Source organism: Marmota marmota, unplaced genomic scaffold (genome assembly GCF_001458135.2).
Source record: "Marmota marmota marmota unplaced genomic scaffold, marMar, whole genome shotgun sequence".
In the NCBI taxonomy this organism is placed as follows: Eukaryota; Metazoa; Chordata; class Mammalia; order Rodentia; family Sciuridae; genus Marmota; species Marmota marmota.
The window spans coordinates 4,998,444-5,016,235 of record NW_025999869.1 but is presented as its reverse complement, the minus strand read 5'-3'; the positions used below and the strand labels follow the sequence as shown (position 1 = coordinate 5,016,235).

Below are 17,792 nucleotides of genomic sequence, written 5' to 3'. Positions count from 1 at the left end.
CAGTTGACCTAGGGAGCCCCCCGGGGCAGCCCAGAGCAGTTATCCAGAGGTCTCTGAGGGTGCTGAGGGTGAGGAGCACCATCTCCGTCCTCCTCCTTCCCTACGTGGACGTGACTGTTCCTTTTTGGAGTTCCCACCTCCTCCACCCACATCACCCAGACAGGGAGCGAGACCTCTATGGTTCCTTCTGTGGACAGGCTCACCTCATCTGGATGTCCAGAGGCTACTGGTTTCCCGAGTCTGGGAGTCTCCTGCATCCCTAACTAGATCCCTAAATGATGCAGGAAGTGTCATAAGCGCTTGGGGCAAGCCATGCCTGGTACCCAGCTGGCATCTGCTGATTGACTGGAGCCTCGTGGTGCCGGAGCTTCAGTGTTGAGGGAAGCGGCTCAAGGGCTCTGGGGAAATGGATGTCTCAGTGCCTCCCTCAGAGGGATGAGCCCTGCCCGCTGGCTGACTCTTTCATTTCCATCTTCAAGTTTGATCAGTAGAATTAACTACATCCCATGAGCTTCCCACAGTGGGCAGGTGGGTGGGGTTCAGAAAGGCCCTCGCCCCAGCTTGGCGATTCTCCCCAGAAGGGGCATGCCCATCTCTCCTGTTCCCTCTTTTATCACACCACGTACCTGTCAACCTGTGGGCGTGTGTTGATGCTGTGTTGTCACTTCAGGGTATTATCAGCCTCAGATCTTCGTGCTCCAGAGATACAAGGTGGCGGCAGGTTAAGAACAGTAACAATGACTGACATTTATGGAGGACCTCCATGTGCTGAGGCTCTGGGCCACCAGCTTCAAATACTGCCTCTTGTTTGATCCTCATCCATGGCTCCTTTTACAGAAGGAGCAACTGAGATTCATGGAGGTCAAGGTCAGAGCTCAGAAGAGGGGTGGGTGGGAGGTTGACTGGAGGCTTGCTCCAGCCCCTTCAGGAGTCTATGTGCACCTTTCCTTCCTGTGTCCCAAAGGAGCGATGCATAGACGTCACAGAGGCTGACTCGGGAGGCGGGACGTGGGCTCAGCTGCTTCTGTAACAAGGATTCGTTCTGCTATACATAAGGCATAGGAATCCAGGACCCCCAGTGGCCGCGTCAACACCTCATGCAGCACAGCTTTGGGGGAGAGCAGCACTGCATTTGATTTCTCTTTCTGCCAGCTTCTGCCTGCTCACGATAGCTGACTTCTCTGCCCCTTGCTCGATGGCGTAGGATTTCTAGTTGCTCATAGAAACATCCACTCATGGCTTCCCGCAAGGGCCCAGCCCATGGCCTTCTCCCTGGTCCTGCTTTGTGCCACTTACAAGGATTCGATCTACTCCTAGTGGACTTGGGGGTCCTCACTGGGCAGAACTACTCAAAAGAACCCCCTCAGGCTGCTGGCAGCCCAAGGAAGACTGTGTCACCCCAAATGTGAGCCCAGGGTCCAGTCAGCTGTGGGCAGAAAGGCAGAGAGTCAGGAGTAGCGCAAAGACACCTGGTGCCTGGAGGACGAGGGTAGGGGCACTTGGTTCCCCAAGTCCACAGCAGACTACACTTAAGAAGAGTTAGCGGGTCCTTCTGACCTGCAAGGCTTAGAGAAAGGCGGGGTCGGCTCTGCGGCATGAACATGAGAGATGGCCCGATGTTTCCGAGGTCCTCTCTGCTGCTGTTCAGTGGGAGGAACAGCAGCACCTGCCTGAGTGGGTAGGGTTAAATGAACCAATGTCAGCAGAGCACTTAGCACAGGGACGATGTTCACATGGTGACTGCTAATGCCTCCATCACGATCACCATGAAGGCCATTAGCTCATGGCTGGGGTCGGGCAGAAATGCAGCGATTTCCTTATGCATGGTGGTTTAAGACCTCCCTTCTGACGGCTGGGACTCCACAGGTACTGGGTCACTGGGAAGTCACCTAAACTCACAGCTCCAAGATGGCAGCAATGTCGAGCTCAGAGAGTTCATGTGGGATGGCGGTGGGGAGGTGAAGGGGAAGAGAGGAGGGACCCTGCAGAGCACAGAGCCTGGTTCCTGATCCACAGCATGGCTGTGGTGGTATTTCTCAGACACAGCCTGCCAAGGATCATGGATGGGAAGTGCTGGGCTGAGACTTGATAATGAACTTGGTTCTCAATGATTCAAGTTCATTGTTGAGAACAACAGAGTTGATGTGTTTTTATTCCAGCCCACTTCACCACATTAGCGCTTAGGCTTTATGAGCAATTATTTAAAAAAAAAAGTAAAACAAGGAGGGGAAATAAGCCGTATTTTCCAAGTGCCCACGTGACCAAAGTGAAGTGATACTCTGTCTATAGAAGAATCTGAGGGACGGAAGGACACAGTGCCCACCCTCAGCATAGGTTGATGGGTTCCTGGTCACTGGACTGGCTGGGAGAATGCCAGACAGGTTTCAGCTGACAAATGACTCTTCCTGGAATTACTGATAGCTTTGTTGCTGCTGAGAACATGTAAAACCCCTCATTTTGGTATCATCTTTCAGATTCCGAGATGTTTATACATAATATGACAGCCACTCAATGTGTTTCCATCTGGGGAATCAGATAACTAATCTTTAAGGAGAAAATATAGATGTTGTTTCAAAGGCATGTTAACAAGGGACAAAACAGCAAAACCAAAGAAATTTCCCTTTTGACAGCCCTGCGGGGAGGTGGACTTGTGGGATTCTTCCTTCTGCCCTTGTGTGGTCCTGGTTGCTAGCTGCTCCAGTGTGTGTGTTGTGCTGTTGGCCCTGCCTTTGGAGGCAGAGTGGAGCCACCCCAGGGGCTCTGAGGCCACCGGGGCCAGCATGATGCTGGTGCCCCTGCACCAGGCCCTGCGCTTACCACTTCCATGCTCTCGCTGCTTACACCCCACAGCGACCCCGAGAAAGAGGTTACAGCATTGCTATTTCACAGCCAGCAAACTGGGACTTCAGAGGTGATATTAACATGTCCCAAATCCACATAGCCAGAAAGTGGCAAAACCAGAAATAACATCCATTTGTGTATGTGTGTGCTCCACATTCTGTGATCCCAACTCCAGGGCACCCTGTGCTTTTTGTTGTTGTTGTTCTTGTTCAACAAACAACCAAGTGTTTCACGAACACCTGGCCCAGCAACCTGGACAAGCAGTGTGCTGGAGGTACCTGCCCACCCTCTCCACCTACCCAAAATACACCAGTGGCTTTGGTGGGCATTTCCAGGCATCTGGAGAAAGCCCTGCTTCTTTCTTTCTCTGGGATTTTTCTGGCTATGGAGTGCTCAGCCCATCTGCAGGACAAATCAGAAGTACCAGGAATTTAATGTCCTAGAAAAACTTTCAGCCAATAAGGAGCAATGTTAGTGGTACAATAACCCAATATGTTTGTCCCCTGGGAGGGGACACTTCTGACATGCAAATGTGTTCTATAGAGTTTCCTAGAGACTCCCAAGCAGAAGCGAGTCTCAGTGATCACCTACAGCAATGATCCACTCCTCAGCATTCCCTTAGTGGCCTCCCACGGTGGCTCAGGTAGTCCAGGTAGTCACTCACTGAATGAGTCACTCACTGAACAAGCAATTTTCATTGGCTGCTGCTATCTGCTCTCCACTCCCTAAAATTTTACAAACATAGATACACGGAGGAGAGTTGGGCACATTGCAGTTGTATTATAAAGCCTTTGGGGAAACTGAGGCAGCCTAAAGACCCCTCAAACCCCAGTCAGAAAAAATTGCAGACATGAGGCTCAGAGGAACAGGCTGGGTTTATTAAAGGAATAGGAAAAGGGAAGAGGGACACTCTCAAGGGAGAGAGTGGGTCCTTTCAGAGAGGAGAGAGACAATGTGCCTCTCCTGCACTCTGTTTTTTGGGGGATCCCAGAGAAGTTTCCCGACAGTCCCGCCCAGGTCCGCCACTTGACTTTTGACTGATGGCAGGGTGACATCAAATTTTCAATTTCCCACTGCAATGGCCACTCTAGGTCACCTGGGCTGACCTGTTCTAATTGGATCCTTAACCATGCATTCTTACAGGTTTTATGGTTAGGAGGAACTGTCCTTTTCTCCCTGAGTTTCAGGATCTGGTCACCAAAGTCTCCTGGGTTTCTCCCATCAACAACATCTCAGGCCCACATTTCTCCTGCAGATGACATGTACTTTGCTGAGGAATGTGTCATATCCTGTCCACTTAGGCCAGGCAAGGCTGTAGGTACATTGCTTTTTGGAAAAGAAAGCATGTGGGGCTAAACACAGTGGGCCCCTTTTATGGAATTATTCTATTAATCTTATGTTCCCACCATCCTCATCTATCTGTTCCCTAACAGTTGAGAGACTACTGCAAAAATCCAGGCGAGAAAGGACAGTGGCTTGGCTCAGTTGAATGGCAGAGACAGGACATGGTGTAGTTGAATTCTGGATTTATTTATTTTATTTTATTTTTTCCTACTGGGGCTGCTTTACCACTAAGCTACATCGCCAGCCCTTTTCATTTTTTATTTTGAGACAGACTTGCTAAGTTGCTGAGGCTGGCCTTGAACTTGTGATCCTCTCACCCCAGCCTCGGTGTTGCTGTGATAACAGGCATGTGCCACAGTACCCGTCTAATTCTGGATATATGCTGAAAGCAATGCTAAGACAGTAGGATCTGAGAAAAATCCAAAAGTCAAGGCATGACCAAAGTTGCTAGGATTTTCTTTTCCTCTCTGAGCAACTGGAAGAAAGGCGTTGTCTTTAACTTAGATGGGAAGACTACAGTTTGGAGGCTGGGAGGGAAGGTATTAGGATGTTAGTTCCAGGCATGTGCCTCTCTGATGCCTATTAGTCATCCAAGTGGAATATAGAGCGGAGAGCTGGAAATCCAGTGGGAGAGGCCAGGGACAGAGATGTGAGCCTGGGAGTCACAGGCAAGTGATCAGGCAGTACGTGTTCTTGAGGGCATCTCAGGTCCCTAGGGAAGTGCAGTCTAATAGAGGAGATAGACAAGTAGATCACCCTGCACCATGACAACAAAGGAAATCCTGGTGACAAAGACACAACAGACCCTCCCCCAAAGACTCTCTAGGCGATCAGGCTACGAAGACACAGCTAGAATGTGAAGTGTGGTGACCAGGGGTGTAGGAAGTCACCTCAGAGTCTAGGGAGTGGTGGCGTTCACTTAAGTCTTAGGAGACTGATGGAAGAATCTAGACCATGACAGGCAGGCAGAGAAGGAGTGGGCATTGTTCAGGAAGAACACAGCCAAGTACTCAGGAAGCGACCTGAAGCACGGGGCCATGGCAAGAACTGAGCCCAAGGAAGCTAGGGTCCCAATCATGGAGGCAGAAAAAGGGTTTAGGCTTGTCCTGTGGACACGGGCTCCATGGACGTCAGCAATGGTCCCTTTGGGCAAAGCGCTCTTGAGGAGGAGGGGGCAAAAGATGGGAGACTTGTCAGTTGGGCTCTGCAGGGTAGAAGAAGAGGAAGAGGTGGCCATGAAGACTCTTTGGACAAATGCAAATTGACCACCGGTAGCAAAGTGTTAAATGTGGGCTGGGTTTGACCAGTATTATGACGTGGAGGAGAAGACCCGAGGTCTTCATAGGAGGTTCAAGATGTACACAGAAGGGTGATCGTTGGAACACGGTTTGTAGAAAAAAAAAAATAAAAGCCAAGGCATCACACAAAGGTCCATCAATAAGAAACTGATTAAATAAACGGTGACACATCCACACAGCAGAACATTCTTCAGTGATTAAAAAGGATGATATATATCTGTGTTCACCAGCACGAAAGGAGAGCACGATTTGTTGCTGAATAAAAAAAGACAGGCTATGAAGCAGCATTTATTGTGAAACACCATTTATCAAAATGATATCCTTAAAATATCATGCATATGTATACGTCTGAGGAGACCTTTGAAATTATGTTCACTGAGCTGCTGGTGATAGATTTCTCTAGATGCTGGAGTGCTATTGGTTGGTTTCTCGTTGCCTCTTTTCTGGATAGCACGAACTTTCTGCCATAAAGTTCTAATATCTGAGACATAAGGACCCGCAGATTTTCCAAAGGAAGTCAAATAGTCCATTCTTGAGTTCCAACAAGGCAAACGTGGCCCCAGGTCTTGACTCTGATAGGTGTCATCTGCCTTGGTCACCATGTGCAAATCATCATTGGGTCTTTGAGCCTCTCCCTGAGGGAGGGTGAGGGAGTTTTGGTTTTGTGCAAAGTGGAGGGATGCCTGAGGGAGCATGCTCAGATGGTCTAGTAACCTTCTCCCCTCTTCCAGGGTCTTCCTGAGAGCTATCAACAAGTTTGCAGAAATCATGAACCAGAAGTTTCTGGAACACACGAACTTTGAGTTCCAGGTGAGTGTGAGGCACTGGAAGTGGCCGATACCTCTGAAACCTTGGAGATGATTGCTCCAACACACACATCCCAAAGCACAGAGAACGGGTCAGTGCTTCTGGGGATGTCCACAGAGAGGTGCAGGTAGGAAGACAAATTCTTAGGCTTGACTGACTAATCACCAACTGAGCCACACATGCAAATGCATCCACATGACGAATCTGGTGCTCAGGGAGAGAACTGCATTCATTGTCAGCAGAGCAGGCTCCACCTTTCAAAAATATATCACATTTTTCCCCCTTTTCTGTCCCCTCGATCCTAGAGACAGCTAGCCATAGACACTGAAATGTGTGTGACAGTAAAGCTCACAAATACATCTCTGTGGCTTCCTGGTTCTTTTCATAGTCAGCCAAGACTTGAGGCCTCTGAGACATTCAGGGGGCTAACAGCAGGTCCCTGAACAGACAGAACGAGGCACCTCCAGGTCTAGACCTAGAAGAACTGACCCTTCAAAGCTGGCAGGAAGCCCAGATGGCTTCCTGTGGCTGGATGTGTGAAAGACAGGCCACTCCAGGGAATTTCTGACCCAGGGTCTCCTGTAGTAGGGACTCAGGAAACAGAAGCCACTGAGTCTGGTGACCATGATAGTAAGAGCAGGGGTCATTTTCTGACGCCGTCTACACACCGGACCTCAGGAGATGCACTATCAGGACATCCTCTTTCTCAGTCCTTGCAGCCACCCTACAAGCTAGCTACCTACCACTGATGATATTTCTGCTCTCAGGATGCAGGCATAAGACTCAGAGGTGAGGAGGACATGGCCCCGTCACACAGCACATCTAGCTGGGACTAGAGCTCAGTGGTGGCTGTCACAGTGGCCCACACACCTAGCAGGGGCCACATGCTAGGGCCTCACCCCCCAGTGGGGCAGCCTGGAAGAGACCAGGTGAGAGGGTCTCCCAGTATAAACATCTTCGATAGGGGAACAAAGTGTGACACTCTGACCATTTGGAATCAGGAGAGATGTCTAATCCCCACCGAATGCCAGGTGCCTGGGGGCTCTAGTTTTGCATGTGTTCAGAGAAGGGAATGAGGCCACTGCTTTTGGGGGTGGACAACTTGGAACAACGTGCCTGGGGCACAGGAGAGCCCAGGCGTGGGCCACAGCAAGGCAAGCTGGTTTGCTCTTCCTCCCTGGGTGTGAGCAGCTCTAGCTGGGACCCTGCTTTTCTGGCTGCAACTCCCCTCTACTGTTTAGAAAGTTCCAAGGGAAGCTCAGTCTCAGTTCTTTATGCCACTGTTTTAAGTTTGATCCAGCTTTATTTATTTATTTTTTGTTTTACCCAAAATAAATCTGCATCTGATGCCCAGAGAATAGGGCTTCCATACAGGAAAAATTTGAGTTTCTGAGTTGTGTGACTGTGGGCAAATTACTTCACCTCTTTGTGTCTGGGTTTCTTCAACATTAAATCAAGATATTGAGAGTGGCTATCTTATTGGATGCTTCTGAGGCTTAGGTGAATTAATTAATCTAAGACACTTAGAACAGGGCTGGAAACATAGTGGCTATCTAATAAATGTGAGCTCATCATCATAATAATTATTGTCACTTTGATCATGATGATGACAGCCACAAATATGACTGGCCTGAGAACTCGAGTCAGACCTCAATAAAAAGGACAGCAGGGAGGCATCATTCTGATCATAACAACATTTTGCCTGGGTCTGTCACACTTACCAGATTCTGCAAGTGGGAAAGTGGCCAACCTTACAAAGTTAAAGATGTCTCTTTTCCTAATGAGGCTTCCATAGATATTCAGCGAAAAGCACCCAAGAACAAGGTCATTTTTCAGCCTTATCTGTGTTCTCCTCCATCGTCCCTTGCACCATGTGAGAATGGATTTGTTCTTTGTACCCTGCCTGGAACACGCCTCGTCTCCTCCTTATGTTTCATTAATCATGCATTTAATATCAGCAGGAGCGGCATCCATCATGCAGCTTGGCAGGCCTCGGCAGCCGTTGTCCAGGGGAAGGGCAGGTGCAATAGGATGATCCCTAATATCTTTGCCGGAACTGTGGATTGTGATTCAAAGGGCAGAAAGCAAGAAGCTCTGTGGGTGACACTCTGTAGGTGACAAGACCTGGGAATTACAAAAAAAAAAAAAAAAAAAAGGTGTTTTCTGCTGAGAGCTAAGATCATTTGCATTCCTGGGCTCCATTCTAGATGCTGGGCCTTGGTGTGTACATCCATTTGCACGGGTTATGGTCGGAGAAGACCAAGAGGATTTAGAATGCAGCTCAGTGGGGGCTTTTGTTGAGGGCCCAGGGTATTGCTTTGAAGAGTTTGGAAGCAAAGCAGAACACCATTGCTAGGGTTTGAACATGCACCCAAAGTTCTTGTGCTGGAAACTTAATACCCAATGCAACTGGATCAGGAGGGACTTTTAAGAGGTGATTAGGTGATGAGGGCCCTATAGCTAGAAGGCCCTCCCCAGATGGGAGCCCCTCCATGGTGGGCTCCCAGTCTGCAGAGCTGTGGGGAGTAGATTTCTGTTCTTTATTATCCAGTCTCGAATATTCCCCTATAGCCACCCAAATGGACTCTTGACAGAAGGCTATATAAATCCATCTTTCAGCTTCCAAGCTTTTGAAGAAGGTAATTAACCTTTATTGGGCATCTTCTTGGGGTATTTTGGTACTCATAATAGTCCTATCAGGTTGACCTATACCCATATTGATCTAACTGCTAAGTGGGGCCACTGGGTTTCTGCCCCGACCTGCCTGCAAAGCCCAAGCTCCCTCCACTCTTTTGTGCAGGTGCTTAGGACAGACTGCCTTTACATTCTAGAAAACAGCTCAGTATAGCTTCACTAGCACACTCTTTCTCCTTGCTGAGCCCTGAAATGATTGACTGCAGGACCAGGCTCTCTGGGGTGGAGACTGATTGGCTGCAGGACCAGGCTTCTCAGTGTTGGAGACTGCTATTGGCTATGGAATCAGGGGTTACACTTAGGATCTGAAAACTGTTTCTGCCACAGGGAGCTCTCTAATTGGTACTAGGTTCCATTTCTGTCCCTGGCTCTGGGTGTGGGCATTCCTGCGTAGGCCTGGAAGCATTTTTGGATAAGCTTCTGGGCACCAGCCTAACTTGGGATCTTTTTTCAAGCCTGCTTTAGAGATGCAGTGAAATGGAAAAATTTCTAGAATATTCTCAGTCATTATTGAAGGCCATCTTGGTCTTTATAATGGAAATGTAATCACAATGGAAAAAAGAAGGTGAGGGAGAGACAAGAAGGTAGCAGTCATCCATGCCTTGAAAAAGCTCCTTGCATGGCAAGGACTCATTGGAGACTGGTGGCGGGTGGTTCCACCAGGCAGGAAAATGCCTGGGACCCTTTCCCCAGCCCTGCCTACTTCAGCTGTTGGGACCCAGATAACCTCTGGTTTGATGCTCTTAAGCCGAATCCACACCTGGAAACTTCCACCCCGTGTACTGCAGCATGCCCAGAATGGCCAGGGCAGTGGTGCCCCCACCCATCACAGAGGAGGACGGACAGACTGTGTTCCTGTAACACCACATGCCAGGTTCTTTCTTTAAATTGGAACTTGAGGTAAATAATAAAATTCAAGTGCATTGAGAAAGAATTCTGTAGGATCAAAATCCTCAATCTCTCTGCTGTAAAGATTCTACAGCATCAGATAAACCAGTCATAACATTACTCCAAAACCAAAAATAAAGGAAGTCTAGGAAGGACAACAATAATTTTACCACAAGAGCAGGATATTTAAGAACAGAAGCCCTATTAAGGACCCAAAATGTAAGACCTGAGACTATGAAACTGCTAGAAGAAAACAGAGGAAATGCTTTATGACATTGGTTTGGGCAAGGGTATTTTGAACAAGATGCCAAAAACATGGGCAAGAAAAAACAAAAATAAATGGTTTACATAAAACTGAAAAGCTTCTGCACAAAAGAGAAAACAAATCGATAGATGCAGAGACAAGGTACAGAATGAGAGGGACTGTATTTGCAAACTGTACTCCTGAGAAGGTGGCAACATGCAGAACTCAACCCAATAGAAGAAAAAAGGACAAATAGACATTTCCCAAAGAAGACATGCGGGTGGACAACAGTATGGGAAAACTAGAATCATATTGATTGTAAGAAAAATGCAAATGAAAGTGACAGTGGCATATTACTTCACTCCCATTAGAATGGAGTCTGTACGTAGAGAACAGGGTGCCCTTATATATATGGTTAGTGGGAACACAAATTGGTGCAGCCATTACAGAAAACAGTATAGAAGTTCTGTAAAAAAATAAAATAAAATAAATAATAGAACTGCTGTTATGACTTTGCATCCCACTATTGGTAATATATTCAAAAAAAGGAAAATCAGTATGTAGAAGAGATACCTTCATGCCCATGTTCACCGAAGCACCATTCACAACAGCCCAGATAGGGTGACAGTTTGAGTGTACATCAACAGATCAATGGATAAAAAAAAAAAATGTGACTCACTCTCTCTCTCTCTCTCTCTCTCTCTCACACACACACACACACACACACACACACACACACTCACACACACATTACTATTCAGCCATAAAAAGATGAAATCCTGACTTTTGTGATAATGTGGATAGACCTGGAAGACATTGTGTTAAGTGAAATAAGCCAGGTACAGAAGGACAAATACTGTGTGAACTCATTTTTATGTGGAATCTAAAAACATCAATCTCGTAGAAGCAGAGGGGTTAGGAGGCTAGGCAGGGTGGGCATGGGCGTGTTTGATGGGAAGAGTTTGGTCAGTGGGTACCAAGTGATGTAAGAGGAGTTAATTCTGGTACCCTGCACTGTAGAAAGACTATAGTCAATACCAATGTTTCAAAATACCTAGTAAAGAGTATTTTGAATGCTTTGCCACAAAGAAATGAAATAGCTGTTTAAGATGATGGGTATGCTAATTGTTCCTGATTTTATAATTAGCCAAGGAATACATACATATGTGGAAACTGCATGTTTCACCTCATAAATTCATACAATCATTACATGTTGATTAAATTTTGAAGTTTTTCAAAGAAAGTCCCAGAGTATGATAAACATGGATTCATATGCTACTTTCCCCATTTGGAGCACACTATTTAACCTCTATGAGCCTCAATTCTCTGATGTCTAAAGTGAGGAAAATACAAATTTCATAATTTCTGAGGATTTAACAAGAATATACACAGAGTACTTAGTTCATGAATGAACTCGTTCAACAAATACTTCAGGAGCACATGCTGGGTCAGACCCAAAGCTAGACATTTATGCACGAGAGTGAATTTTAAAAAATGAGGTTTTTGCCTGCAGGTTGCTTGTGTCCAGTAGAGGAGACAGAAAATAAATTAGTTTGCTTAAAATATGTCCTAAATGCTGTGAACAGGGTGTTAGAACAGTGAGGAGCAGGAGGAGCTACTTCATTCCAGGTAACTAGGGAGGTTTTCACAGGAAGTAACGTTTGAACTGATATTGTGAGACTGAGTAGGAGTTTACTAGCTGGATTTCCTCATTTAGCCCTTCTAACTGCACCCTGTGGATAGTATTATGCTCATTTTCCAGATGAAGAGACAGAGACTGGAGAGCTAGGCTAAGACGCCCATGATAATGGGGCTGGTAATTGGACTGGAGCCTGGGAATTCGTCCTGACATCTAAGAAAACCAGCAACAAACACAACAAACTAACAACAACAAAATCTGCCTCCACCCGGTTGCTTGGCAATTCCACCTCTAGGAATGTATGCTACAAATATAATTTCTCATGCATAAAGATGTTCAAACAAGGAGGTTGATTACAGCACTGTTACTAGAGGAAAAACAGTTGGAACCAAGCTAAATATCTATAAATAGGGAATTTGTTAAATTAAATTACATCCTTACAGCAGAATACTATGCAGCAATAAAAGAGAGTGAAGCAGATCTGTGTGTGCTAATAGGGAAACATTTGCAAGATAGACTGGGAAAAGAAAACAGCAAAGAACAGCAGGCTATGAAAAAAATCTCCATGTGTATATTTATGCATAAATTTTTTTTTTTTGAAAAACGATTCCCAATATTGTTAACCATTTTCTTCTGGGGAATTAGGGTTCAAGGTCAGATTGAAAAATCAGTTTCTATTACTTAATCTTTTCTATCACTCAATTTTTAAACCATGGGCACATTTGCTTTTATGACTTTTTTGAGAGTTAATTAAAAATAACTAAATTCTCATTATATCTATTAGCAATATGACCTTGGGTGGTCATTTAATTTATCTAGTCCTTGGTGTTTATGGCTTTGAAATAAGGGAATTGTGACCCATGGTAAAAACGGGGCCCTTGGTTTGCATCTTTCTGAAGCTGGAATCACAACCTATGAGAAAGTAATTTTCTGGGTGGCAGAGGTGACCGTTCCAAGGGGGATCTTCCTACCTTCCTACCCCTGGCCATCTGCAACCTACCATGAACGTCTCTGAGTTCAAGATGAAAGTCTCAATGGCAGGGTAATTTCTCTAGCTGCTTTTTTTCTGCTCTCTTTCTATGTAGTGTGGACAGGGGCCTGAAAGTGGTCAGTTTTATTCAGCAGAACTGTCCCCACCTGCTCCTTGCAGGGTGGCGATTGCCCTTGAGCACCAGGTAGTTAGGCTCAGCAGCTGACTTTGGTACCAGAGGATCCACTCAAATGATGAAGAGAACCAGCCGTAAGGCTGACAGATCCTTCGGAGGATCCATGCCCTTTAGACACATCGTCTTGGGCCATCTTTGCTGCAGCCCTTGCAGTGGATATTAGAATCACCCCAGACAGGTTTACTGAGGTTCAGTGGCACCTTGCTTATGCCACTCTGGTCTGTGGCCTGTGTCAATATTGCCATTGTGTAGTTCATCTTTTTGAGCACTTTCCAGGGGCTGAGTTCTTTCCTGCAGGAGAGTGGCTCTGGTATTAGCCTCTCACATTCCTCACTGGCAGGTTGTGTGCACGTGGCAATTATGACAAGGCTACATATAAACTGAGCTCTGGGGGCCCCAGGTAAGTGAGCCAGTCTCACCCATGTGATTGTTGATATACAGATTTCTAAGCCTCACCCCAGGAAGTTGATTCAGCAGGTCTGGGCAAGGCATGTCTAACCTGCACCGAGTTACTATTGGTGGTCAGTGCACCACACCTGAAAACCACTGAACAAAGGGGAAGGGAAAGGCAAAATGTGCTTTGAGACAGAATGGACTCAGGCTGGTCCTCTGAGCTGCCAGGTGACTCGGGGACCTCCACAGAAGCTGTGAGTCTTGGACTGCCTTATCCTCCCACCTCAGAGCAAGAAAGAGCTCACCAGGGCCCCCAGTTGGGGCAAGTTATTTGTCTTTCAAAAAACCAAACAAAAAGCACCACAACAAAACACCAGCCCTATAATCCTTGCCCAAATCCTGTTGTCAGAAAGGGGACCTGGTCAGTGCCTAGAGAAATCCATCCATTGTCCTCGCTTTGGCCAGCATGTTAATTTCAGAGCCGGTGCCAGTTAGAAAATTGCAGCGCGTACAATTAAACTGGTTCTGCCTGTGTCTTCTGCCATCTTCATAAATTATTCACATCACCCAGCATTTAATATGCCTTCCCACTTTACACCCTCTCCATGACTCTTCTTCTCTTTCATTTACAGCTGTGGAACAACTATTTTCATCTGGCGGTAGCTTTTATCACTCAGGATTCTCTGCAGCTGGAGCAGTTCTCACACGCCAAGTACAACAAAATCCTGAATAAGTAGGTTGCATTATTGGATTTCCTCAAGAGGGAGGGGCTCTCAGATGCTCTGAGACGGGGCCTGAAGCGGACATCTTTGTTCCTCCTAGGTATGGGGACATGAGACGGCTAATTGGCTTCTCCATCCGTGATATGTGGTACAAGCTTGGTGAGTAGGCACACACGTCCAACTCCTTCCTGAAGACCATCTGTTCTCTGGCCACAGGGGTTTCGGCAGGAAGAGCTTGGCATCCCAATTTATCACCATGCATACCCTCAGCCCTTAATGCATGTCTAATTGTGCTCAGAAGGAGGGAGGGTGCCCATCTCCCATCCCACCACCCGAGCAGATGTGGATCTGCTTGTGCTCTATGCTCCCGAGGGGATATGAAGTCAAATTGGAAATTATAAGAGAGGGGAATGCCCAAGACTTCTCTGTGGGAACTCACATCCTGATGCGTCACGGGAATGCTCATTGCTGATTGGTGGGCTAGTCTGCATCCTGCATCCTGTTCTGTGATGTGGTCCACAAAACACCCTCTGACCTCATGGGGGAGAATTGGTTCTTGGGAGGATATGAGGGTCTTTTGAGCCAATAGGCGATCCCAGAAGTTGCTCCATGCCCAAGTGAGCAGAAATCATGTGTGATTACCTGAGTGATATCCATGAAAGTAGAACGGAACCAGGGTGACATTCCTTGAAAGTCTAAATGAGGCCCATGCTAAGGAGATTTTATTTAATCTTCCCATCACCTCCTGCAAGACAGAAACTTTCCCCCTCCCTCTATCAGACAGGAGCTCAAAGAGGGAGCTTGCTTGAGATTAAACAGTGGATGTCTCAGAGCATGGATTTCATTCAGTGAGGACAGGGCCCATCAACCTTGCCCATAACCTGAATTCTGCTTCATAAATATGTGCTGGATAAATGGATGGATGGATGGATGGGTAGATGAACATCAGTGGAGAATGAGAGTTTCTATCTCTGATTTGGAGGCTTCCTCCTTGACACTCTGATGCTTAATTACTCTTTCCTGGACTTGCTATTGACCTTATTCAATGGAGGAATTTATAGTGGCTGTGCCCACTTCTTTATTACCACCCTATACTTTGCTTTCTGCTTCCTCACACGTCCTAGGCTGCCAATCCCCATTAGATTTTCTGGACAGCAATTGCTTGCTCCTGCACGGTGCATCTTCTGAGAGTGGGCGGGGAAGAGCCGCACAGTGAAGAGATCATCAACCGTGTCCTGTAGTTGCTGGTAGCATCAGCCTCCAGCAAAAAGCACGGTGATGACAGGAAGGCTATGGGTTGGTTCATAAAGTCCAGGGCAGAGCTGAGGGCCCAGGCCCAACAGATTGCCACATCTCTGCCTGGGCCTTGCCCTTTCATGTATAAGCTATGAGGTCTCAAGCAGTCGGATGTAGCATCCTCAGGCTTTTGCAGGGCATATAGTGCCTTCTCACTGGAGGCTTATGAGGACACAAGCAAAACCTGGGGCAAATGAAGCCGCGGAGGCCACCGCGCCCTTGTTGGATGTTACCGCTATTCTCACCCTGGCCCCATCAGGACAGAAGCAAGTTTTGCTGTTCTGGCTACTTCATCACAAACTTGGCCTGTTTCACTAAGGCCTGCAGAGCAGGACCCAGGCCAGTAACGTAGAAAGTGAAGGGGCAGGCCGCAGGAAACCCGCAGGGATTCTGCAAAGTAAGTGCTGTCAAATTTGCAGCAGGGTGATTCTCTGGATGCCCTGTGCATTGCAGTGCAGTGAGCCGCCTCCTTGGCCTCTGCCCTCTAAGGCGCCAGCAGCACTTTCCCCAGTTATGATGACCAACATCTCCAGACATTGACAAATGTCCCCTGGAGAGAGGGTTACCATCTCTGCCTTGTTTTTCTGGAAAAGCATCTTTCTCAGTATACTTTTTTTTTTTTTTTTTGCTTCTCTACTAAGGACAGAAGTATAAAAAATAATTTATGCTCACTTACTTTTGCTTTGCAATCAGGGGGAAAGGTCTAGTATAAGTGCAGACTCACACATGGGGAGAAGCTGGGGGCCTGGTGCCAAGAGAGCAGACCTGCACTAGTGGAAACCCCTTTTCAGCTGATGGCTGTCCTACTGGAACATAAGCCGGTTATTGTCACATCTCCCAGTTTTTCAAAACGAGCCAGGAAACTGGATCTCTTAATGCATTTTGCAATTTATGGATATTAATGATAACTAATTGAAAATTTTCAAAACATTGCATGTGCCCAACAAAAGGATGGGGCTCAGATTCAGTTCACTTGCGTGCTTTGCTTTATAACAGCAGAGACCAGCTAGGGCTGCGGTGGGGCTCTTCCCAGCGCCACACCACTGCCAGAACTGTGACACACAAAGCCATGTTTCGTCTCCAGTTGTCCCAAACAGCCTGCTCTTTTCTGAATGTCCTTTGCTGCATTGTTCTGCACACTGAAGATTTTATTTAGATATAGAGTGTGTTTTGGCAGACATTCCTGCACCAATTATGCTGATGAATGAAGAGATGTTACCAAGTATTCGACCTGCTTAGAATCACAGAGCTCCACAGCCAGAAGGGCTCTTAGAGATCGTGATGTCCAGCATTCTTCAAACATTTATTTTTAGCCAATAAAAAAAATCCATGCTTGATAAGTAAATTGGATGGAGGTTGAACTATTCTAATTAAAGTGAGCTGGGGGTTCAGAGGTTATTATAATGGGCTGTTCTGATGTAGACCCCTGAGGGTTTCCTGGGGAAATCCCAAAGTATTGCAGAGAATGGTTGGCAACTATGGGTCTGGTCCAACCCACCATTTTATCACTGAAGAAACTGAGGCCTAGGAAAGAGAAAGGGTTTGTTCAAGGTCATTTCATGGATTAAAGGCACAAGCCAGACAAGCACACTGGCCAGAGCCATTGCTCAGGAACCTCACAAACTCCTCGCCGCTCACAAATACCCACAGGATGAATGAATGCAGTTAAAAGACGTGTCTGTCAGGCTGGGGGGCCTTCAAGAAAGGGGCATTCAGGGAGGTGTTTATTGGGAGGGCAAGGAGTTGCTGGAGAGTAAGGTTGGAAAGTCCTGGTGAGGGCCACTCCAAAAGCCAGGGCAGGTGGTGTGGCCTCATCACCTGCAGGATGCCCTGTTCCTTCTTGAAGTTCCCACCAAGCCTTTGTCCAAGGAGGCAGGCAGAGTTTACCAGAGGAATATCTAGGATGACATTCCAGGAAGAAGGACTTGTGGGCAGAAGTCAAACTGAGGACGCTCCCTGCAAATAAATAAACAAATAAATAAGCAATGAAGGCTGCTGAGCTGCTCCCTCACCTCTTGGCCAGGCTCTTGGAGAAGAAGAAGCCCCAAGTAGTTTCCCTGGCTCCCTAGACTTCCGCTTCCCTTTGCCTGTCTTTTTCATGGGTAAGAACAGAAAGCTGAGGTAAACGCCCCTCACCCCCATCACATCCCACCCTGTGCTCCACGGGGTACTGGAGTGAGCAAGCTCATGTTAATGATATTAACTTGAGGATCCTCACCAGGACCAAGCACTGTGTGCATTAGGGACCAAGGTGGTGAGACCACTACACTGGGTAATGAAAGGTTTTAAAATGCTGTTCATGCAATGTCGGAGATGGAGTGACACTTGGAAGCAGTCTGTGACTAGACTTTGCTGATGGCCCGTGGAGGAGCTATTCTCTTCTTCCTGGCTAATTGGACCCTGATTATCTTTCTCAGAATTCCAATGTGCTCAGTTAACAATGTCTTGTAATAGGAGGTG

General features: G+C 46.9%; 1 protein-coding gene across 3 annotated transcripts in view; it reads left to right on the top strand.

The window, feature by feature from the left end:
* The window catches only part of Dock2 (dedicator of cytokinesis 2), a 397,939-nt gene that overhangs the window by 299,772 nt on the left and 80,375 nt on the right, over positions 1–17,792 (top strand). For all 3 annotated transcript variants that reach the window (XR_007352105.1, XM_048815769.1, XM_048815762.1), the window contains exons 30-32: positions 6,215–6,293; positions 13,947–14,047; positions 14,137–14,195. Coding sequence is in view for 2 of the 3 variants with exons in the window: in XM_048815769.1 (XP_048671726.1) it covers positions 6,215–6,293; positions 13,947–14,047; positions 14,137–14,195 (239 nt within the window). In the remaining variant the exon portion in view is untranslated. The remainder of the gene's footprint in view (positions 1–6,214; positions 6,294–13,946; positions 14,048–14,136; positions 14,196–17,792) is intronic.